This window comes from Microchirus variegatus (assembly GCF_963457635.1).
Source record: "Microchirus variegatus genome assembly, chromosome: 8".
In the NCBI taxonomy this organism is placed as follows: Eukaryota; Metazoa; Chordata; class Actinopteri; order Pleuronectiformes; family Soleidae; genus Microchirus; species Microchirus variegatus.
Genome location: NC_139809.1, coordinates 32,237,315 through 32,262,855, shown reverse-complemented (window position 1 = coordinate 32,262,855; position 25,541 = coordinate 32,237,315). Strand labels below are relative to the sequence as shown.

Genomic DNA, 25,541 nt, shown 5'->3' with positions numbered 1-25,541 from the left:
CGAGAGGACGGAGGACAAGATGGCGTCAAGTTCGTGAGCGCAACGAGGAAGAAAGCGGAAGTCAGGCTGTGGCCCTTCAAAATAAGATCAGAGCCTCCCGTCGTATTTACATAGAGACAAAGATAAAAGATTAGACTCAAACTCATACATATATATGTATATTTTATTTATTATGTTATGTATGTATGTGTAAGTATATAATGTAATACTCTCACACACACACACACACACACACACACACACACACACACACACACACACACACACACACATACTGTACATACATGAGGTAATAAACACAATTATTGACATGTCTGAACTTATGCTGTGATTGGTTGGTGTGTGTTTGAGGGCGGGACAGAAAAGAGTCCAGGTGACATAAAACATTTGTTTAGTTTATTAACGATGAGAATAAACAACAACACAAACATCATTGATCAACAACACACACACACACACGACTGATTACTATCTATAGATCTTCATCCGTATGATTTCATGAGGTGGGCGTGGCCTTCACGTGGGCGTGGCGTGGGCGTGGCCTTCACGTGGGCGTGGTCGTCATATTCCCATGTAGGCGTTCATCTTGGCGAGGGCGTCGCAGACGGTGGTGAGGTCACTGCGCAGGTCGAGGACCACGGCCTCGATGCTGCGAGTGTCTTTGAGAAGATCAACGCTCTGAGTGTAAGAGTTATAGAAGACGGAGAAGGGACGGACGATCGTCTTAGCAAAGTCTCTGAGGACAGAGGAGGACATGAGAGGACATGAGAGGACATCAGAGGACATGAGAGGACAGAGGACATGAGAGGACAGAGGACATGAGAGGACAGAGGACATGAGAGGACATCAGAGGACATGGGAGGACATCAGAGGACATCAGAGGACATCAGAGGACATGAGAGGACATGGGAGGACATCAGAGGACAGAGGAGGACAGAGACACTTACACACACACTCTCCCACTCACTCACACACACACACACTCACTCACTCACACACACACACACACACACACACTCACACACACCCCCCCCCCCACACACACACACACACACACACACACACACACACACACCTCATCTTCTCTTTAGCGTCTTCAAAACTCTCAGAAACAAAGTAAACATCTTGAAAAGTCGTAATGAGACATTCTTGATTACAGGTCGTCTTGGGGTCAAAGGTCTTCACACACGCCTGCTCAGACAGTGCATGCTGGGAAAAAATAAACAGGAAGTTTGTGTTTGTTTTCTGCTCTGTGTGTGAGTGTGTGTGTGTGTGTGTGTGTGTGTGTGCAGTACCCTCAGTTCTCCTATAGAGGACAGCAGTCCAGCTCCGTACGCTCTCAGCTGTTTGTCTTGTTTGCAGAGTCCAAACTCAATGGTGAAGAAATAACACTGTAAAAAAAACACATGTGATTCACACTGCTGCCTCTAGAGGTCACTGTCACTGCACACACACACACACACACACACACACACACACACACACACACACACACACACACACACACACACACACACACACACACACACACACACACACACACACACACACACACACACACACACACACACACACACACACACACACACACACACACACACACACACACACACACACACACACACACACTTATGTTGAAATGGAATCCAAATTTGCGTAAAAAAACTCACAGTTGCGAGTTTTTGAACATCGTCATCAGACGCTCCCAGAGACGCTAATCCGATCTCCTGAGAGAACTGAGCAAACCTGGGGTCGGCCAGCAGGGGGACGTGACCCAGCAGCTCATGACACGCATCACTGCGACATGTGACAACAGGAAGTTACACACATACCAACAGGAAGTTACATTCACGACAATAAGAAGTTAGGCAGGGGACAGCAGGAAGTTACACTCACGCCAACAGGAAGTTACACACGCGACAACAGGAAGAAACACACATACCAACAGGAAGTTCCATTCACGACAACAGGAAGTTACACATGCAACAACAGGAAGATACAAACATGACAACAGGAAGATACACACATACCAACAGGAAGTTACACATGCGACAACAGGAAGGTACACGTGCGACAACAGGAAGCTAAACGTGCGACAACAGGAAGTTACAAAAGCGACAACAGGAAGTTACACGTGTGACAACAGGAAGGTAAATGTGCGACAACAGGAAGGTACACGTGTGACAACAGGAAGGTAAATGTGCGACAACAGGAAGGTACACGTGTGACAACAGGAAGGTAAACGTGCGACAAAAGGATGTTACACATGCGACAACAGGAAGGTAAACAAGCGACAACAGGAAGGTACACGTGAGACAACAGGAAGTTACACATGTGACAACAGGAAGATACACATGCGACAACAGGAAGATACACATGCGACAACAGGAAGGTACACATGCGACTACAGGAAGGTAAACGAGCAACAACAGGAAGTTACATACACGACAACAGGAAGTTACACATGCGACAACAGGAAGTTACACAGGTGACAACAGGTAGTTACACACATGCCAAGAGGATGTTACACATGCGACAACAGGAAGTTACACGTGCGACAACAGGAAGTAGTGTGTAAGTGTGTACTCACGGCTCAGGTGTGTACAGTGGGTCAGTGCTGTGACGTATGTACTGAGTACAGTTAAAGACTCTGAACGCCAAACCTGCCAAGAAATCTCTGGGAGACAAATAACCAGCTACAGGACGGACGGTGAAACCAGAGCGCTCTGAGGACAGAGACAGAGACAAAGAGACACTGAGCTGGGGGACATTCTCCTCTCTGTAGACACACACACACACACACACACACACACACCTCTCAGAAAGACGGAGACGTCCTCCAGCTGGGGGACATTGTCCTCTCTGTATCCACAGTGTTGGACGAGCAGCGGCAGGTTCTTCACATGTTCTCTGCAGGCGTGTGTTGGGTAGAGTTTGGACAGTTCTCTGAAGACCACGCCCCACGTCCTCACCTCCTCGGGCGTGTAGTCGATACGAGGGACGGGCTGACCGCTGAGGGGGCGGAGACAAACGCTCAGGGATCCAATCACAGACGGCGTCAGAGACAGAGGACAGAGACGTCGGTGGACTTACTGCTTGTAACTCATGGCCACGTCAACAAAGAACTTCCTGCGCTGACGATAAACCTCGTCTTTGAAGCCCTGAGGTCAGAGGTTAGAGGTTAGAGCCGCTGTACGAATGCTAAGCTAATCTGAGACTCACATAATGACTGTTTTAATATCATCAATATAAAAAAAATCAAGGGTCTTGATTACAGTCATCCACCAGGGGGCACACCCGTAACTTGTGTAACTTCCTGTTGTCACTAGTGTAACTTCCTGTTGTCGCTTGTGTGTAACTTCCTGTTGTCACGTGTGTAACTTCCTGTTGTCGCATGTGTACCTTCCTGTTGTCACGTGTGTACCTTCATGTTGTCATGTGTACCTTCCTGTTGTCATATGTGTAACTTCCTGTTGTCACGTGTGTACCTTCCTGTTGTCGCATGGGTGTAAGTTCCTGTTGTCGCATGTTTAACTTCCTGTTGTCACGTGTGTAACTTCCTGTTGTCACGTGTTTAACTTCCTGTTGTCACGTGTGTAACTTCCTGTTGTCGCATGTGTCACTTCCTGTTGTCGCATGTGTGTAACTTCCTGTTGTCACGTGTGTAACTTCCTGTTATGGCGTGTGTAACTTCCTGTTATGGCGTGTGTACCTTCCTGTTGTCACGTGTGTACCTTCATGTTGTCGCATGTGTTACTTCCTGTTGTCATATGTGTAACTTCCTGTTGTCACGTGTGTAACTTCCTGTTATCGCATGTGTACCTTCCTGTTGTCACGTGTGTACCTTAATGTTGTCGCATGTGTAACTTCCTGTTGTCGCATTTGTAACTTCCTGTTGTCATATGTGTACCTTCCTGTTGTCGCATGTGTACCTTCCTGTTGTCACGTGTGTACCTTCATGTTGTCGTGTGTGTAACTTCCTGTTGTCATATGTGTAACTTCCTGTTGTCGCGTGTGTACCTTCCTGTTGTCACGTGTGTACCTTCCTGTTGTCACGTGTGTAACTTCCTGTTGTCGCATGTGTACCTTCCTGTTGTCACATGTGTAACTTCCTGTTGTCGCGTGTGTAACTTCCTGTTGTCGCGTGTGTAACTTCCTGTTGTCACGTGTGTACCTTCCTGTTGTCACGTGTGTAACTTCCTGTTGTCATAGGTGTAACTTCCTGTTGTCGCGTGTGTAACTTCCTGTTGTCGCATGTGTGTAACTTCCTGTTGTCACGTGTGTAGCTTCCTGTTGTCGCATGTGTACCTTCCTGTTGTCACGTGTGTACCTTCATGTTGTCGTGTGTGTAACTTCCTGTTGTCACGTGTGTAACTTCCTGTTGTCACGTGTGTAACTTCCTGTTGTCGCATGTGTACCTTCCTGTTGTCACGTGTGTACCTTCATGTTGTCGCGTGTGTAACTTCCTGTTGTCATATGTGTAACTTCCTGTTGTCGCATGTGTGTAACTTCCTGTTGTCACGTGTGTACCTTCCTGTTGTCACGTGTGTAACTTCCTGTTGTCATGAGTAACTTCCTGTTGTCACGTGTGTAACTTCCTGTTGTCACGTGTGTAACTTCCTGTTGTCGCGTGTGTACCTTCCTGTTGTAATATGTGTAACTTCCTGTTGTCATGTGTGTACCTTCCTGTTGTCGCGTGTGTAACTTCCTGTTGTCGCATGTGTGTAACTTCCTGTTGTCGCATGTGTGTAACTTCCTGTTGTCGCATGTGTGTAAATTCCTGTTGTTGCGTGTGTATCTTCCTGTTGTCGCATGTGTACCTTCATGTTGTCACATGTGTAACTTCCTGTTGTCGCGTGTGTAACTTCCTGTTGTCGCATGTGTGTAACTTCCTTTTGTCGCATGTGTGTAACTTCCTGTTGTCGCATGTGTGTAACTTCCTGTTGTCCCATGTGTGTAACTTCCTGTTGTCGCATGTGTGTAACTTCCTGTTGTCGCATGTGTGTAACTTCCTGTTGTCGCTTGTGTGTAACTTCCTGTTGTCGCATGTGTGTAACTTCCTGTTGTCGCATGTGTGTAACTTCCTGTTGTCGCTTGTGTGTAACTTCCTGTTGTCGCATGTGTGTAACTTCCTGTTGTCGCATGTGTGTAACTTCCTGTTGTCGCTTGTGTGTAACTTCCTGTTGTCGCTTGTGTGTACGCTAATCTCAGAGTCACATAATGACTCCGCCTGTTTTCGTTTACTCAATATAAAAAAATCAAGGGGGCGGGGTTTATGATCTGGATTACAGTCATCCAGCAGGGGGCAGTCCAGGTGAGTCAGGAGCTAGAATGTTCGAACACATTGTTGTCTTTGTTGCGCTGTGACGAAGCCCCGCCCCCATGAGGTCACGTGACAGTGAGACTTACGGGGTGGTCGGCGTCCAGCTCTGAGCCGTACATCAGGACTCTGCGAGAACATCGATCCAGCTCCGAGATCTTCATGGGAAACCACGGAACGTCGTCCTCATCTGCTGAGAGACAACGTGTCACATGACATCACTTCCTGTCAGGGGGGCGGGGCCACGCAGGTGATCGTACCTGCCTCTGCCGCCCACAGGTGAGCCGGCGTGTTGACGGACAGGACGTTAACGTGATCTTTGAGAAGCTGCAGCAGCTCCTTAAGCTCCGCCTCCTCTCTGACGCCGAGGTCAACGAAGATCTCGACCTCGTTAGAAACTCGTTTAGACGCACGAGACTCGATGTGATTGACGTTTATATGACGGTCCTGTAGGGGGCGACAGAGACACACACACACACAGAGAGACACACACACAGACCCTAACATTGATCAGACTGTGGTTCTGGACCTGGTTCAGGTTCTGGACCTGGTTCAGGTTCTGGACTCACCTGGAAGATCTTCAGAGCTTTGACCAAACCTCCGACCTCGTTCTTCAGAGAAAAGACCACGGCAGTTTTCCCAGAATCCTCTGCACTCTCATCAAACTTCTCTTTGATTGGACAGAAAGACGGACGTCGAGACTGGACAGAGACAGAGAGGACAGAGACAGACAGAGGACAGACAGAAGACAGAGACAGAGAGGACAGACAGAGGACAGAGAGGACAGAGACAGAGAGGACAGAGACAGTGAGGACAGACAGAGGACAGAGAGGACAGAGACAGACAGAGAGGAGAGAGACAGAGAGGACAGAGACAGACAGAGGACAGAGACAGAGAGGACAGAGACAGACAGAGGACAGAGAGGACAGTGACAGACAGAGAGGACAGAGACAGACAGAGGACAGAGAGGACAGAGACAGACAGAGGACAGAGACAGAGAGAGGACAGAGACAGAGAGGACAGAGACAGAGAGGACAGACAGAGGACAGAGACAGAGAGGACATAGAGGACAGACAGAGGACAGAGACAGAGAGGACATAGAGGACAGACAGAGGACAGAGACAGACAGAGGACAGACAGAGGACAGAGACAGTGAGGACATAGAGGACAGACAGAGGACAGAGACACACCCACACAGGTTGTGATGATGCGTTCACGTTTGATTTGGACGATGAAAAGACAAAGTCGTGTGACCGATGTCCTCACCATCTGTCCTCCTCGGTGTCTCTGCTGGTCAAACATGGCTGAGTCCAGGGACAGTCCTCTCCTGGACCAGTACTTGGACGAGAACATCATCATGGACGCCGGCTGCATCCTGGGAACCGGTTCCTTCATCACATGAGACGACGCCATGGGGAACCAGTGGGTGTACGAGTACCACGTCTCCAGTCTGTCCTCCTGTCTGTCCCTCTGTCTGTAAACGTCTTCTCCCGTCTGTCCTCCTGTCTGTAAACGTCTTCTCCTGTCTGTAAATGTCTTCTCCTGTCTGTAAACGTCTTCTCCTGTCTGTAAATGTCTTCTCCTGTCTGTAAACGTCTTCTCCTGTCTGTCCTCCTGTCTGTAAACGTCTTCTCCTGTCTGTCCCTCTGTTCGTCCGCTCTTATAAAGTGATGTGGAGGGGGCGGAGCCTGTGGCCGTGAGACGTCACCGAGTGTCCGTCTCCTTTGAAGACGTGTCTCTGAAGACGTGGTCGTCATGGAGACGAGTGATTGACAGCACCTCCTCCGTGTCCCTCACAGATGTCCTCACGATAAGACGGCGGCGAGCGGAGACAATTTCCTGCCGGAGAGGAAATGAAAGAGCAGAGAGACGCCGCCGTCTTTGTTGTGGTTTATGAGCAGATCAGCTGATAGGGCGGGGGGGAGGGGGCGGGGCCACAGGGTGACGTCCATCAGCTGTGACATTTACACATGTGACATTTATGAGTTACATTGACACTGGCCACGCCCCCCCACCCACACACACACACACACACAGGATGTAGTCACTTTTCATCATGAGGTCAAGGAAACGAGGAGACTCGTGAGGAGTTAGGAAAAGTGCACCAACTTTATTTAAAACACAGGATATGGACAGTGGCGCTGGGGGGCGGGGTCTATAAATCTCTCATGGCGACGCCGTCTTTTAAACACTCTTATTGTGAAAGAGCCACAGTCGTGCAGCTTCCTGTTAGTGGTAGTTGTTTGATTGACATGACAGGCTCATTTCCCAGAATGCAGCAGTGTCCTCACACATGATTAATACTGAGAAGAGGCAGCCATGGCAACAATCTGCAGGTCTGAAGCCCCGCCCACCTGCTCCTAGTGTGGGTGTGTCCTCAGAGAGCCAGGGTCACACAGATGATGACATCATCACCAGAGGGTCAGAGGTCAGTGACCCTCAGCGATCACATGTTCAACTCTTCACACGTGGGCGTGTCTCCTGGTATCTCCAGACCACGCCCCTTTATTTCATCATGGACGACATGACGATGACATGAGAAAGGAGGCGGAGTCTCTTCGTCAGAGTTGAACATGTGATCAGCTGATCGACAGCAGCTCCTGACTCAGTGGCGCCCCTCTGTGGCTGCTTTAGAATCATCAATGACGGAATGATGAAGACGCAGGAATTACAAAAATAAGATTCTTCTCTGCCGGAGGAAGTGGGAGGAGCCAGCGAGCGCTCGCCGTCCTGACTCAGTCTCTTCACTACGAAATGAAGGCAACTTTGTTGCGTGAACTCGTGTCACTCAAGTGTCCGTGGACGTTAGAACACGTGTCCTGTCGCTGTGATACTTGAGGAGCAGTGGGAGGGGCAGTGGGCGGAGCAGTGGGAGGGGCAGTGGGCGGGGCAGCGTCTCTCAGGTCAGGACCACCTTCTTCTTCACTGAAGCCCAACATGTCTCTGATGGAGTCAGGAAGATCCTGAGGACCAGAAACATCATGTAAGAAGACAATTAATCATATTTAACAACATCCTGAAGACTGTGACTCTGTGATGTCACTGATGTCAGTGATGATGTCACTGTGATGATGTCACTGATGTCATCACAGTGACATCATCACAGAGGCATCTCCATGATGATGTCACTGTGATGACATCAGTGACATCATCACTGTGACATCATCACTGACATCAGTGACATCACAGATGTCACAGTGATGATGTCACAGTGATGATGTCAGTGATGATGTCACAGTGATGATGTCACAGTGATGATGTCACTGTAATGATGTCACAGTGATGATGTCACTGACGTCAGTGATGATGTCACAGTGATGATGTCACTGATGTCACAGTGATGTCACTGACGTCACAGTGATGATGTCACTGATGTCAGTGATGATGTCACAGTGATGATATCAGTGATGATGTCAGTGATGATATCAGTGATGATGTCAGTGATGATGTCACAGTGATGATGTCACAGACGTCACAGTGATGATGTCACTGACGTCAGTGATGATGTCAGTGATGATGTCACTGATGTCACAGTGATGATGTCACAGTGATGATGTCACTGACGTCACAGTGATGACGTCACAGTGATGATGTCACTGAAGTCACAGTGATGATGTCTCAGTGATGTCACAGTGATGATGTCACAGTGATGATGTCGCAGTGATGATGTCGCAGTGATGATGTCACTGACGTCACAGTGATGATGTCACTGATGTCAGTGATGATGTCACAGTGATGATGTCACTGACGTCACAGTGATGACGTCACTGAGGTCACAGTGATGATGTCAGTGATGTCACTGACATCACAGTGATGATGTCACAGTGATGATGTCACAGATGTCACAGTGATGACGTCACAGTGATGATGTCACTGATGTCACAGTGATGTCACTGATGTCACAGTGATGATGTCACAGTGATGACGTCACAGTGATGACGTCACAGTGATGATGTCACTGATGTCACAGTGATGATGTCACTGATGTCACAGTGATGATGTCACAGTCGTACCTTACAGCTCCTCAGCTGCAGACTGATTCCTTCTGCTTTCTGAAGAACCTCCTCGATGTCCAGTTTCATGGACAGCTCGTTGATGTGCTGCACAGACAAACAAATGTCAGGTTCAATGTAGCTCCGCCCACATCACAAGGCGGCGAGCGCTGCCCCCTGCTGGAGGCCAACGGCGGTTACTTTGAGGATCTCGTTGAAGCCGTAGTTCTCCTCCATGATCTTGTGTTTCTCTGAGTCCAGGATGGAACAGCAGATGAGGAGGTGGAAGTTCTCACATGGAAGAGTGGTCCACATCACCTGACCATCACACACACACACACACACACACACACACACACACACACACACACACATGGGAAACTGACCTGAGACATGTGCACGTGTGTGTGTGTGTATGTGGGTGTGTGTGTGTGTGTGTGTACCTCCCACAGCCTCAGGACATCCTGGAAACTGAGCTCCCTCTTGAACCTGATCAACAGCCACCGGAAACAGAAGTACAGGAACCCCGAGTCCTGAGACTCTGAGAGACAGACAGAGGACAGACAGAGGACAGACAGAGGACAGACAGAGACACTCAGAAAAGCATGGACACTGGTGTCAGTGGCAGTGATGACTGAGTGTTGTTGTACCGAGGTAGTTCCAGAAGGACACGTCCAACAGTCTGAGCAGAGAACTGAGCTGGATCAGCTGAGTCTTCATCCCCTGCATCTGCTCCTCAAAGTTCTGGTGCTGCAGCACAGACACACAACAGACACACAACAGACACAGTAGTGAGTCAGTGATCTTCACTGTTCACACAGTCATCATCATCATCATCATCATCATCATGTCTCTGACTCACCACCTGCTCCATGAAGGACACGAAGCACCAAAACGCGTCCACCTCGTTCTCCATCACGTAGAGGATTGGTGACAGCAGGTCACTCATGCCCTGGACATAACCTGAGGAGGACACGAGGACATGAGGACACATGGACACAAGGACAGGAGGACACATGGACACGAGGTCAGTGAGCAGATGTTCCTCAAATCATCACAGTTACATTCCACTCTCACAATAATGTTCCTGGTAAAGTTGCTGTACTAAAGTTGCTGTGGTAAAGTTGCTGTGGTAAATTTGCTGTACTAAAGTTGCTGTGGTAAAGTTGCTGTGGTAAAGTTGCTGTGGTAAAGTTGCTGTGGTAAAGTTGCTGTGGTAAATTTGCTGTACTAAAGTTGCTGTGGTAAAGTTGCTGTGGTAAAGTTGCTGTTGTAAAGTTGCTGTGGTAAATTTGCTGTGGTAAATTTGCTGTACTAAAGTTGCTGTGGTAAAGTTGCTGTGGTAAAGTTGCTGTGGTAAAGTTGCTGTGGTAAAGTTGCTGTGGTAAAGTTGCTGTGGTAAAGTTTCTGTGGTAAAGTTGCTGTGGTAAAGTTGCTTTGGTAAAGTTGCTGTGGTAAAGTTGCTGTGGTAAAGTTGCTGTGGTAAAGTTGCTGTGGTAAAGTTGCTGTGGTAAAGTTTCTGTGGTAAAGTTGCTGTACTAAAGTTGCTGTGGTAAAGTTGCTGTACTAAAGTTGCTGTGGTAAAGTTGCTCACCCAGGTCAAAGTCAAACATGCAGTAGGTCATGAGGATGTCGTGCAGCAGAACCAGACCCGGGTTGTCGATCCCTTCATAGAACCGGTTTGTTCTGTCTGTTCTGTTCACGTCTTTCTCTGAAAACACACACACAGATCGTGTTACACACCGACTCTGCACTGACCCCGCCCACACACACACAGACTCCTCCCCCACACTGACACAGACTCCGCCCACACACAGACTCACCAATCAGACTCCTGTAGTCTCTGAGTCTGGAGTTCCTCTTCTCCTGCTCCTCACTCACTGACTTCCACTGCAGCTTCATCCTGAAGTACTCGTCTCTGTCCACAACAACAGCAACAACAACAACAACAACAAACCGTCAGCTGTGACACACACACACACACACACACACACACACACACACATACACACACACAAGACGTACGTCTTTTGTCTCTGCAGAAACTTCCTGTCCTCCAGTGAACTGTCCCAGGGAAAATAACCCAAGAGAAACTTCCAGGCTTCTTTCCTCACTGCATGACACAGTCCCTGAGGACAGAGGACAGAGGGACAGTCAGAGGACAGACAGAGGACAGAGGGACAGTCAGAGGACAGACAGAAGACAGAGGGACAGTCAGAGGACAGACAGAGGACAGAGGGACAGTCAGAGGACAGACAGAAGACAGAGGGACAGTCAGAGGACAGACAGAGGACAGAGGGACAGTCAGAGGACAGACAGAGGACAGAGGGACAGTCAGAGGACAGACAGAGGGACAGTCAGGGGACAGACAGAGGACAGAGGGACAGTCAGAGGAGGGACAGTCAGAGGACAGTCAGAGGACAGAGGGACAGTCAGAGGACAGACAGAGGACAGAGGGACAGTCAGAGGACAGACAGAAGACAGAGGGACAGTCAGAGGACAGACAGAGGACAGAGGGACAGTCAGAGGACAGACAGAGGACAGAGGGACAGTCAGAGGACAGACAGAGGGACAGTCAGGGGACAGACAGAGGACAGAGGGACAGTCAGAGGAGGGACAGTCAGAGGACAGTCAGAGGACAGAGGGACAGTCAGAGGACAGACAGAGGACAGAGGGACAGTCAGGGGACAGACAGAGGACAGAGGGACATTCAGAGGACAGAGGGACAGTCAGAGGAGGGACAGTCAGAGGACAGTCAGAGGACAGAGGGACAGTCAGAGGACAGACAGAGGACAGAGGGACAGTCATGGGACAGACAGAGAGACAGTCAGGGGACAGACAGAGGGACAGTCAGGGGACAGTCAGAGGACAGACAGAGGACAGTCAGGGGACAGACAGAGGACAGAGGGACAGTCAGAGGGACAGACAGAGTCCCTGAAGAGAGACAGAGTAATTTGACCTTTGACCTCCTGAGGTCAACACTTGCCCCTCTGAAGATGTTCTCTTTCAGCTGATTGGTCCCGACCATATGTCCATCAAAGTCCTGGTGTTTGGTCCAGTCCTCCACAGACAGAGGCTCCGCCCTTGTCACCTGAGGCCGCGCCCCCAGATCGATCTGACGACACACAGTGACATGAACACATTCATACATGTGACCTCTGCGTGACCTCAGTGTGACCTCTGCGTGACCTCAGTGTGACCTCTGTGTGACCTCTGCGTGACCTCTGTGTGACCTCAATGTGACCTCAGTGTGACCTCTGCGTGACCTCAGTGTGACCTCAGTGTGACCTCTGCGTGACCTCTGCGTGACCTCAATGTGACCTCAGTGTGAACTCTGCGTGACCTCAGTGTGACCTCAGCGTGACCTCAGTGTGACCTCTGCGTGACCTCAGTATGACCTCAGTGTGACCTCAGTGTGACCTCTGCGTGACCTCAGTATGACCTCAGTGTGACCTCAGTGTGACCTCTGCGTGACCTCAGTGTGACCTCAGTGTGACCTCTGCGTGACCTCAGTATGACCTCAGTGTGACCTCAGTGTGACCTCTGCGTGACCTCAGTGTAACCTCTGCGTGACCTCAGTGTGACCTCAGTGTGACCTCAGTGTGACCTCAGTGTAACCTCTGCGTGACCTCAGTGTGACCTCAGTGTGACCTCAGTGTAACCTCTGCGTGACCTCAGCGTGACCTCTGCGTGACCTCTGCGTGACCTCAGTGTGACCTCAGTGTGACCTCTGCGTGACCTCTGCTCACCCTGGTGATGACCTCAAAGCCCGGCTCCGCCTGCTGGTTGATCTCCAGTCCTGGAATGACTTCCCCCAGCAGTTCAGACACGTCCTCCGGGGGGCGCTGGTGCTGCTCCTCCGTCCCCCGGAAAGCATCAAAGATGTAGTTGGTGACTTTGGAGAAGCCGCCGAGCGTCGTCACGTACGGATCTTTCCTCAACTTCTGCTGCGTCACAAAGAAAAGTCAGTCACATACGTGGCTGTGAGCAGCAGGGGGCGCTGTGTCAGCATGCTACATGTAGCATGTGTGTTTCTCACATGAATGAGGCCAAAGTTGTTGTCGTCCAGAAGATTCTCAAAGGACTGAGACAGAGCTTTGTTTGGAGGGTTGACCATGAGACACTGGTCATCATCTGGACACCTACACACACACACACACACACACACACAGAGACACACACACAGAGACACACACACAGAGACACACACGCACACAGACACACACACAGAGACACACACACAGAGACACACGCACACACAGAGACACACACACACACACAGAGACACACAAACACACACACAAAGAGAGACACACGCGCACACACACACACACACACACAGAGACACACACACACACACACAGAGACACAGACACACACACAGAGAGACACACAAAGAGAGACACACGCACACACACACAGAGACACACACACAGAGCGAGAGAGAGAGAGACACACACACACACAGACACACAAACACAAATACACATACACACACACACAGACACACACAAACACACACACAGAGACACACAAAGAGAGAGACACACACACACACAGACACACACAGAGAGACACACACACACACAGAGACACAGACACACACACAGAGAGACACAGACACATACACAGAGAGACACACAAAGAGAGACACACGCACACACACACACACACACAGAGCGAGAGAGAGACACACATACACACACACAGACACAGACACACACACACAGAGACACACACGTTGGAGTTAAAGTCACAACAATCCTCTCTGCTGAAACAAATGAAGGTGTAGTATAAAGAATGAACACCAGGGGGAGCTGTGATGCTGTAAAACTTACTCAGTGAGCAGAGCAAACCTCCTCAGACTGTCCAGGAACTGTGTGCTGCCGCCCTGGTGGAAGTGCAGCGCAGGTACGACGGTGGAGCAGTCCTTGAGTTTGAAGGTGAGGACACTCCAGCCCTCTGTCCTCACAGTGACTGACCTGAGGTCAGCCACGCTGACGCTGAGCGTCCACCTGCTCCTCTCACTGTGGTTCACAGAGCCTGTCCATCATCACACAGTCACATCAGACGTGATGTCACTTCCTGTCCACACACACACACACACACACACACAGTGACCTCACCGTCTCCGTTGACACAGGGCTTCTTTTTAAAGGACACGGCGTTGACCATGTCCCACTCTGTCTCGTAGCTCTGCTGCGTCTCCAGCTGCTGTGTCCTGTCAGAGGGACACTGAGACCACTGTACTACTGAGCTGGAGTCCTGGGGGCGGGGCCAACACACACACACACACACACAATGATGACAATTGGGTTACAACAAAACTGCTGAGTCATGATTAGGTTGGTCAGGCACAGACCTTTCCAGCACACTGCATGTTGGACGTGTCCACAGTGTCCTCCAGAGGTCTGTAGTCCACCATGATGTCTCCATCCTGAGGGTGGACACACACACACACACACACACACACACACACACACACACACACACACACATCAGTTACAGCCACCTGTAACACCCCCTTAGGCCCCACACACAACACACCCAGACCCCGCCCCAACACAAAACAGACCTCACCCACAACACACCCTTAGGCCCTGCCCACAACACACCCTTAGGCCCTGCCCACAACACACCCTTAGGCCCTGCACACAACACACCCCCAGACCCCGCCCACAACACACCCTTAGGCCCTGCCCACAACACACCCCCAGGCCCCGCCCCTAACACAACTTAGGCCCTGCCCCAACACACCCAGACCCTGCCCACAACACAACTTAGGCCCTGCCCCAACACACCCAGACCCTGCCCCAGCACACCCAGACCCCGCCCACAACACAACTTAGGCCCTGCCCCCAACAACCCCTGGCCCAATACTACTCAGGCCCCACCCCTAACACAACTCAGGCCCCACCCCTAACCATTCCCCTAACACAACTCAGGCCCTGCCCATAACACAACTCAGGCCCCGCCCCCAACACACCCTTAGGCCCTGCCCCAACACACCCAGGCCCCGCCCCTAACACAACTTAGGCCCTGCCCCAACACACCCAGGCCCCACCCCTAACAACCCCTGCCCCTAACTCAACTCAGGCCCCGCCCACATATTTTTCAGCTGTTGTGACCAAAACAATCATCATTAATGATACTAATGATAATGTTGTGTGTGTCCACTGTAAAGTCCTCGTCTGTCCTCACCTTGTCCACGATCCTCAGCGTCCCTGAGATCAGGACGTCCTGCTCCACACTGTCCTCGTCTCCACCAGGATGAAGGAAGACGCCGTCATGTTCAAACACCACCTGAGACACGTGTGTGTGTGTTTAAAGACAATCATTCACGCAGGGATCATCAATGTCCACTGAAGAGGACACTAGTTAAACTAGTCAGTGTGAAGGATGTGGGTTAGTCCTACTAGTCAGTGTAAAACATCTGGATGTGGGTAGGGATGGGGCCGATCCGATCCAGTATCGGTATCGGGTTCCGATACAGACGTAATTGACGGATCGGAAATCTGTACAGTTGGATCGGAAATTTCCGATCTCTGTGTGTGTGTGTCTGCTGAAATGTCTCCACAAGTGATTCCCTGAATGCTCTGTTAGCTGGCTGCAAAAAGTGGAATGGGTTTCCTGAACTGAGGCGTGTCTCGATGAGACAGGAGTAATGATGCACGACTCCGTTCAGGAAATCCATTCCACAGTTTAAAGCCAGCTAGCAGGCGAGTATGATTGACCAGGAGTTAACCAGGTAGTTCAGCTCCGCAACCTGCAGCCGAGCCGACGTAATCCCAGCCGTCACCTTTTTAAACGCCTGCTCGCTGAGGAGAACAGTACTGACAGTGGCATAAAAACAATGAAAATCACACTCCTCCAAGCCAGGGTTCACGTTAGCCTGTATATATGCCGTTTATGGCTGTTGTCACGTGAATTTAGCTGGCGAAAAAAAATATCCCCAGCCAAAATGTCCGGTGACATCAATGATTAACACGGAGACGCTATTTATTCATTTAAAACGGCGGCATCGCGTTGTGTTTGGAGATTGAACATTCACGGCTTGTCTGTGACTCCGTTTATGTGTGTGTGTCTGTGACTACGTTCGTGTGTGCGCTGCTATGCGTTCCTGTGTGTGTGTGTGTGTGTGTGTGTGTGTGTGTGTGTCGCCAGGGGTCTGTAAAGTCACTGTAAACGTTGTAAAAGTCGTACATATCATACTTGGCTGTATAAAGGAGTTTATTAAAGCCTTATAATCAAAATGATGACAAAAACAATGATAATAATATTAAAGCAAACAGAGCATCCATATCGGAATAGTATCGGAGTATCGGCAGCTATCTAAAGTCAGATATCGGGATCGGATCGGAAGTGAAAAAAGGTGGATCGGTGCATCCCTAGATGTGGGTTAGTCCAACTAGTCAGTTTGAAGGATGTGGGTTAGTCCTACTAGTCAGTTTGAAGGATGTGGGTTAGTCCTACTAGTCAGTGTAAAACATCTGGATGTGGGTTAATTAAACTAGTCTGTGTAAAACATCTGGATGTGGGTTAGCTAAACTAGTGAATGTAAAGGATGTGGGTTAGTTAAACTGGTCAGTGTAAAGGATGTGAGTTAATTAAACTAGTCAGTGTAAAACATCTGGATGTGGGTTAGTTAAACTAGTCTGTGTAAAACATCTGGATGTGGGTTAGTTAAACTAGTGAATGTAAATCATCTGGATGTGGGTTAGTTAAACTAGTGAATGTAAAGGATGTGGGTTAGTTAAACTGGTCAGTGTAAAGGATGTGGGTTAATTAAACTAGTCAGTGTAAAACATCTGGGTGTGGGTTAGTTAAACTAGTCCGTGTAAAACATCTGGATGTGGGTTAGTTAAAATAGTCTGTGTAAAACATCTGGATGTGGGTTAGTTAAACTAGTGAATGTAAATCATCTGGATGTGGGTTAGTTAAACTAGTGAATGTAAAGGATGTGGGTTAGTTAAACTGGTCAGTGTAAAGGATGTGGGTTAGTTAAACTAGTCAGTGTAAAACATCTGGATGTGGGTTAGTTAAACTAGTCTGTGTAAAACACCTGGATGTGGGTTAGCTAGACTAGTCTGTGTAAAACATCTGGATGTGGGTTAGCTAAACTAGTCAGTGTAAAACATCTGGATGTGGGTTAGTTAAACTAGTGAATGTAAATCATCTGGATGTGGGTTAGTTAAACTAGTGAATGTAAAGGATGTGGGTTAGTTAAACTGGTCAGTGTAAAGGATGTGGGTTAGTTAAACTAGTCAGTGTAAAACATCTGGATGTGGGTTAGTTAAACTAGTGAGTGTAGAACACCTGGATGTGGGTTAGCTAAACTAGTCAGTGTAAAACATCTGGATGTGGGTTAGCTAAACTAGTCAGTGTAAAACATCTGGATGTGGGTTAGTTAAACTAGTGAATGTAAATCATCTGGATGCATGTTAGTTAAACTAGTCTGTGTAGAACACCTGGATGCGGGTTAGTTAAACTAGTCAGTGTAAAACATCTGGATGTGGGTTAGCTAAACTAGTCAGTGTAAAACATCTGGATGTGGGTTAGTTAAACTAGTGAATGTAAATCATCTGGATGCATGTTAGTTAAACTAGTCTGTGTAGAACACCTGGATGCGGGTTAGCTAAACTAGTCAGTGTAAAACATCTGGATGTGGGTTAGTTAAACTAGTGAGTGTAAATCATCTGGATGTGGGTAAGTTAAACTAGTCACACTACTGACACCTGGTCAGCACTGACTGTGGTGAGAGCGCCCCCTGTGTAGTTTCACAGAGACTCAATGACATTAACGTAGATTTAACGAGGTGTAGATTTAACGAGGTGAAGAACTTAACGGACCAGGACCAGAACCAGAACCAGGACCAGAACCAGAACCAGGACCAGGATCGACGGCACGGAACAGAACCTGAACCCGGACCCAGGAACCACGGACCCGCACTGGCTCACTCACACTGCCCGAGTCAAAGTGGACAGAGGACGGAGGACAGAGGACAGGTTCCCGGTCCAGAACCACTTCGTAACAACATGCTAACAGTGACGTTAGCAGTTAGCATGTAGCTTCAGACTGCTCCGCGTCCTCGTCCACATTATGTGTCTGTAGCTTCTGTTAGCTCAGCGGCTAACGAACCGGACTAAGCTGGCCGTGACCTGGCCGTGACCTGGTTGTGACCCGGTTAAACGGACTGTGCGGGACAGACGTAACGGCTCTTACCTTCTGGACACAACCCGCCGCCATCATGTCTGCCTGACTCCTGATGACGTCAGCAGCTCACGTGTCTGTCAAAGTCCAAAAACAAAAGGGACAAGTCAGCTTCCGGTGAAGAGGAGTCCGCTTCCGGTGCCCTGGAACGCTGAGTCAGCTTTTCCTAAACGTTGATGAATTATTAATTTTGATGAGCGTTTATGTTGTTTTGTATAAATAATGATAATAATAATAATAATAATAATAATAATAATAATAATAATAATAATAACAATAATAACAATAAAGTGTTTAGAGTAAAGCAAGATAATATAAGATAAGACGATAAAGCAACTCAAACAGAAAGAATGACGGAAAATCTATCGTCACTGTGTGTGTTTGTGTTTGTGTGCGCGCGCTCTGTCATAACATTGAGTTTATAATTTCATAGATTTATGTCAGTTTATACTGTTTGTATATATAGTTGTCATGTTGTATATTTTGATTCTCGGTGATGTCTAAATGAACCAGTCCATGTTACTGTGTGGATATTATTTGAATTTCTCTGTCTGCAGAAACATTCAAAGTGATATAATATAGTGCAGTGAGAAATTAGAGCAGAAGCCGTTGAGTCAAACTGGTTTAGTCAGTCAAACAAAAGCACAAGTGACATAATGATCCTGCACTGATCTATTTAAAGACGAGTGTGTTTGTAAGCCAGAGCTGAGTGTGCTGTGAGCGCCCCCTGCTGCACGGACGCAGCACAAGATGCAGAGCGTCACACAGTAAAGCATACATCTTAAAAGCATGTCCACTGGTCTTTATCTCACTGTTACACAGACTTTTCCTTGTGTTAAACTGAGGTTTGTAAACCACTCACTCTCCCACACCAAAGTCACTCACTCTCCCACACCAAAGTCCATAGAGTAAACCAGTGATTTTAACATCACAGCACACAGGAGTTCACAGGAGTTGTTGATCCACTGCTGCCTCCATCACTAACTTACAATGACTGATTTTAGTGAATTCGGCTTTAGAAATTCTTAGTTCAGAATTTACTTCAGTGACACAAAGTGACCACACGAGGCAGCAGAGGACCAGCAGCTACTGTGTCCCTGTGAGCTAAAATCACTGGTTTTCTCTATGAGGTCTGGTGTGGGGGGAAATGTCTCTGAATGTTATACGAACGTACGACCTCTGACGTTTTGTCTCTGTAACAAGTGGATTTTCCTCAGTATGGAGTCAATAAATCTGAATTAACACACACACACACACACACACACACACATGCGTTTGTGCCTCATACATAGTGAGGACACTTATTAACATAAGGCATTCTCCAGCCTCTTATCTTTACCTTAACCTTAACTCAGTGCCAAACCCTAAAACTATGGAGGACCAAACCTGACATAAGTATAAATAACCCTAACCCCCAATAAATAAATAAATGCATGAATAAATATATAAATAAAATAATAAATAAATACAGGAATAAATAAATAAATGTATAGATAAATGTATAAATAAAAGAATAAATACATAAATAAATGCTTTACATTTATATTCCTACATTTCTGTTCACCTACATGTATTTATTCATATATACTTATAAACATATATATATACTTATACAAACCACGTCTTCGCCATCATAAAGCACTTTTTAGAGTTAACAGTAACAGCTTCTGCCGCATTAAGACCAGGTTTTGGTCTTCATAAGGACTACTGGTCCCGACAAGGTCAGTGTTTATGACAGAAAACACACGCACACACGCACACACTCACGCGGGCAGTCTCTGCATTCCACTCGTCCCTCGCTCTCATTGGTCAGTCAGCACGTCTGTCTCGCTCCTCCAGCCTTAGCTGGCTGCTGATTGGCTGCGGTGACGCCCACGGCGGCTAAGCTGCCGTGATTGGTGGAGAAAGTAGGTTAGTGGTTCGACAGCCGTGACGGTGAAGAGAAACTGGGTCAGCGACCAGGACTCGTTTATGTCACCACGCTGAGAGCTTCAAGCTGCCGCTGCGGTCCGACACCAGCCGAGCCTCTTCCCCGCGGACCCTCAGGTGAGCTCACACCGCCGCCAAACACGACACGCCCGGACACTCGTCGGTGTGTTCGCCGTCGATGTCACGGTGTTTTTCCCGGAGCAGGAGGAGGAGGGGACGTTAGCTCTGACCGAGATAGCCACACTAGCTGCTGGATGCTAACGTCTCAGCTAGCGTCTTTTATTAGCATCCCGATGCTGTCATCTTCGTTAGCTTCTGTTAGCAGCAGCTGGATGCTAATAAACGGCGTCAGGATCTCGTCACGCCCTCTTTTTTTCTTTAGCCCCGCCACCCCTCACTGCTGCCCGGTACCTGCAGCTCTCTGTGCCGGGGAGACTGTTGTCTCCGTGGGCTGGTGTCACTGCTAACAGTGTCAACAGGCCTCTGGTTCTTCGACAGCAGCTCCACCTACACACACACCTATCTATACACATACACATACACATACACACACACACGCACACACATACACACACGTACATACACATACACATAAAAACACACATACATACACACACGCACAGACATACACATACACATACACACACACACGCACACACATACACACACGTACATACACATACACATAAAAACACACATACATACACACACGCACAGACATACACATACACGCACACACAAACATACATACGCACATACATACGCACACGCACACACAAACATACATACACACACGCACATACACATACACACAAAAACACACACACATACACACACGCACACACAAACACAAAACATACAGAAACATACACACATACACACACACAAACATACATACACACAAAAACATACACACACAAAAACATACACATGCACAGAAACATACACACACTCAAAAACATACACACACACAAACATACACACCGTGGTGAGGAAACACCTGCACAATGCTCAGTCTCCTGGGATTATGGTGACAGTGATCGATATTGGGATTATGGTGATATTGGGATTATGGTGACGGTGATAGATATTGGGATTATGGTGATTATGATGACGGTGATAGATATCAGGATTATGGTGATGGTGATAGATATCGGGATTATGGTGATTATGATGACGGTGATAGATATCGGGATTATGGTGATGGTGATAGATATCGGGATTATGGTGATTATGATGACGGTGATAGATATCAGGATTATGGTGATGGTGATAGATATCGGGATTATGGTGATTATGATGACGGTGATAGATATCGGGATTATGGTGATGGTGATAGATATCGGGATTATGGTGATTATGATGACGGTGATAGATATTGGGATTATGGTGACGGTGATAGATATTGGGATTATGGTGATTATGATGACGGTGATAGATATCAGGATTATGGTGATGGTGATAGATATCGGGATTATGGTGATTATGATGACGGTGATAGATATCGGGATTATGGTGATGGTGATAGATATCGGGATTATGGTGATTATGATGACGGTGATAGATATCGGGATTATGGTGACGGTGATAGATATCGGGATTATGGTGATTATGATGACGGTGATAGATATCGGGATTATGGTGACGGTGGTAGATATTGGGATTATGGTGACGGTGATAGATATCGGGATTATGATGACGGTGATAGATATTGGGATTATGGTGACGGTGGTAGATATCGGGATTATGGTGACGGTGATAGATATTGGGATTATGGTGACGTGGCGGATTATGGTGATATCGTGATTATGATGACGGTGATAGATATTGGGATTATGGTGACGTGGCAGATTATGGTGATATCGTGATTATGATGACGGTGATAGATATTGGGATTATGATGATACCGTGATTATGGTGACGGTGATAGATATCGGGATTATGGTGATGGCGTGCGTGCGTGCGTGCGTGCGTGCGTTAGCAACAGTACAGGTTCTGTGCAGGTTCTGCTGACATGAGTCACAGTAGAACAGGAAGTTTCCTCCCTCCTTCAGTCAACTGTGGGTGTAATCCTAATCTATATGAACAGATGAAATGTTTGTGCTGTGGTTGAGTCTCATTATTGATCAGGATCAATGCAGTGATCAGTGTCGGGCTGTTTCCTTGTGTGTGTGTGTGGTTTTGCTGAGTCACTGGTGGAGGCTCCTGCAGAGAGAGTGCAGACACTGACTGACCCACTTTCAGCCTCTTTCATCATGACTCAGCGTTTTATTTTCCACGACATCTCACTGTGAGACAGACCACTCACTCTCCCACACCAAAGTCCACAGAGACAATCAGTGGTTTTAGCTGATTGGGACTCGCATTACCATAATCCCAATATCACATCACCATTATCCCAATATTAATCACCGTCACCATAATCCCGATATCACATCACCATTATCCCAATATTTATCACTGTCACCATAATCCCGATATCACCATAATCCCAATTTCACATCACCATAATCCCAATATTTATCACTGTCACCATAATCCCGATATCACCATAATCCCAATTTCACATCACCATAATCCCAATATTTATCACCGTCACCATAATCCCGATATCACCATAATCCCAATTTCACATCACCATAATCCCAATATTTATCACTGTCACCATAATCCCGATATCACCATAATCCCAATTTCACATCACCATAATCCCAATATTTATCACCGTCGCCATAATGCCGATATCACCATAATCCCAATTTCACGTCAACATAATCCCAATATTTATCACCATCACCATAGTCCCCATATCACCATAATCCCAATATCACCATAGTCCCAAATATTTATCACCGCACCATCATACTGATATCACCCTCACCCCAATATCACCATAATCCCAATATTATGTCACCATAATCCTATTATCACGTCACCATAATGCCAATATCACCATAATCCCGATATCTGTCACTGTCACCATAATCCCAATATCACTGTCACTATAATCCTGATATCACATCACCATAATCCCAGTAAAACACCACCATAATCTAGATATCTGCCACTTTCCCCAGTATCACCATCACCACAGTGCTTCTTATTGAAATACTGTCATGTCATGGTCGTCTCTCTGTGTCCTCAGAGGTCGATGGTTTGTAAACAGCTGCTCAGGAACCATCATCAGTGTGATGACATCATCGTGCTGATGTGCTGACTCAGCAGTTTACAGCACAAGAGAAGAAGAAGAAGAAGAAGAAGAAGAGCAGCGACACACACACAGGTATCTGCTCTGAACCAGAGACTTCTTCATCATCTTCATCATCATGTTCTCCTGCTCACACCTGTGTGTGTGTGTGTCTCTGTGTGTGTGTGTCTCTGTGTGTGTGTGTGCAGGCTCACGTGTGGATGGAAGGAGATGATTTCCACACAGAGGCAGTGATGAACATCTGTGGTGAGTGTTTTGATGGTTGATAAATCACATCTTCAGCTTCTCAATGCGAGTGTCTTTGACTTAGATTGAGTGGTTGCTGGTCTGAATCCACAGATGACCTGATGGCTGACCAGAGGATGGACATCTCTTCTACCATGACTGACTTCATGTCTCCAAACTCCACTGAGCTCATCTCCTCGTCCATCAGCAGCAGCAGCACCACGGCCATGGACTTCACCAGGAAGAGGAAGGGCAGCACCACGGACTACCAGTGAGACACAGAGGGACAGACGGGGGGGGGGGGGACAGACAGACAGACAGACAGACAGACAGACAGACAGACAGACAGACAGACAGACAGACAGACAGACAGGGGGAAGGAAACATATTATTACATTAAACAATCACTTCAAAATTAAAACCTGATAAACTAATCAATATGTTTTGTTTTTTATTGTTTCCAGAATTGATGGATTCTCATTTGAGTAAGTGATTAATCAACGATTTTATCATTATTATTGATTCAGATCAAAGTTGATGATTGACAGATGATTTGTTCTTGTCCTCAGTGACATGGATCCAGACAAAGACAAACTGGGCAGGTGAGTAACCACTGTTACCATGGCAACATGTCTATTATGCACATGACTCGGCACATTTTATACCCGTGACACAGCACTTTTTATACCCGTGACACAGCACTTTTTATACCCGTGACACAGCACTTTTTATACCCGTGACTCAGCACATTTTATACCCGTGACACAGCACATTTTATACTGTGACACAGCACATTTTATACCTGTGACTCAGCACATTTTATACCCGTGACACAGCACATTTTATACTGTGACACAGCACTTTTTATACCTGTGACTCAGCACATTTTATACCCGTGACACAGCACATTTTATACTGTGACACAGCACTTTTTATACCCGTGACTCAGCACATTTTATACCCGTGACACAGCACATTTTATACTGTGACACAGCACATTTTATACCTGTGACTCAGCACATTTTATACCCGTGACACAGCACATTTTATACTGTGACACAGCACATTTTATACCCGTGACACAGCACATTTTATACTGTGACACAGCACATTTTATACCTGTGACTCAGCACATTTTATACCCGTGACTCAGCACATTTTATACCCGTGACTCAGCACATTTTATACCCGTGACTCAGCACTTTTTATACCCGTGACTCAGCACATTTTACCATCAGATCATGATAGAATTGAATTTTGAATTATTTTTTTCTTTGTAGTGACCAACAGGGCCGTATCAAGAACGCCAGGTAAAGCCTGACCTCTGACCTTTGGTCCAGCAGACAGCGCCACCATGTGTTGTATGTGAGTGGCTCACCTCTGTCATGTCCTCCACAGAGAGGCTCACAGTCAGATCGAGAAACGACGTCGGGACAAGATGAACAGCTTCATTGACGAGCTAGCGTCGCTGGTGCCCACCTGTAACGCCATGTCCAGAAAACTGGACAAACTGACGGTTCTGCGTATGGCAGTGCAGCACATGAAGACGCTCAGAGGTCAGAGGTCAAACACTGTTATTCTCTTACCTGTCACTGCTCTGCTCACTCTGGCTCACTCTTCTTTTCTCTTGTTTCAATCTTGCTTCACTCGTTCACTC

General features: G+C 47.5%; 3 protein-coding genes across 4 annotated transcripts in view; 1 reads left to right on the top strand and 2 right to left on the bottom strand.

The window, feature by feature from the left end:
* Nucleotides 1-561: 561 nt before the first annotated feature.
* Nucleotides 562-6,733, bottom strand: tph2 (tryptophan hydroxylase 2 (tryptophan 5-monooxygenase); the record flags this gene model as incomplete). The annotated part of the gene is made up of 11 exons (XM_083893556.1): nt 562-736; nt 1,076-1,209; nt 1,296-1,391; nt 1,671-1,797; nt 2,591-2,726; nt 2,816-3,012; nt 3,094-3,161; nt 5,410-5,510; nt 5,581-5,767; nt 5,890-6,021; nt 6,587-6,733. 11 exons carry the CDS (start codon nt 6,731-6,733, stop codon nt 562-564), a joined length of 1,500 nt encoding a protein of 499 aa, XP_083749682.1.
* A 692-nt stretch (nt 6,734-7,425) lies between these two features.
* Nucleotides 7,426-18,607, bottom strand: tbc1d15 (TBC1 domain family, member 15). 2 transcript variants are annotated; one of them, XM_083893552.1, is made up of 17 exons: nt 18,535-18,607; nt 15,514-15,615; nt 14,675-14,749; nt 14,439-14,577; nt 14,151-14,355; nt 13,352-13,454; nt 13,062-13,259; nt 12,299-12,427; nt 11,338-11,441; nt 11,136-11,230; nt 10,907-11,023; nt 10,175-10,275; nt 9,963-10,062; nt 9,756-9,853; nt 9,514-9,630; nt 9,334-9,420; nt 7,426-8,283 (listed from the first exon to the last, which is right to left on the bottom strand). In XM_083893552.1, the coding sequence occupies exons 1-17, from the start codon at nt 18,559-18,561 to the stop codon at nt 8,068-8,070; spliced, it is 2,013 nt and encodes a 670-aa protein (XP_083749678.1). In that variant the 5' UTR covers nt 18,562-18,607; the 3' UTR covers nt 7,426-8,067. The 2 variants fall into 2 exon arrangements, with proteins under 2 accessions (XP_083749678.1, XP_083749679.1); XM_083893553.1 differs by having other exon boundaries at nt 13,062-13,256.
* A 1,869-nt stretch (nt 18,608-20,476) lies between these two features.
* Nucleotides 20,477-25,541, top strand: part of bmal1a (basic helix-loop-helix ARNT like 1a) — a gene marked incomplete at its 3' end in the record, with an annotated part of 16,282 nt that continues 11,217 nt past the window's right edge. The window contains exons 1-8 of the mRNA XM_083893554.1: nt 20,477-20,568; nt 23,597-23,734; nt 23,848-23,905; nt 23,999-24,155; nt 24,349-24,369; nt 24,454-24,486; nt 25,165-25,194; nt 25,283-25,440. Coding sequence (XP_083749680.1) covers nt 23,860-23,905; nt 23,999-24,155; nt 24,349-24,369; nt 24,454-24,486; nt 25,165-25,194; nt 25,283-25,440 — 445 coding nt within the window. The 5' untranslated portion in view covers nt 20,477-20,568; nt 23,597-23,734; nt 23,848-23,859. The remainder of the gene's footprint in view (nt 20,569-23,596; nt 23,735-23,847; nt 23,906-23,998; nt 24,156-24,348; nt 24,370-24,453; nt 24,487-25,164; nt 25,195-25,282; nt 25,441-25,541) is intronic.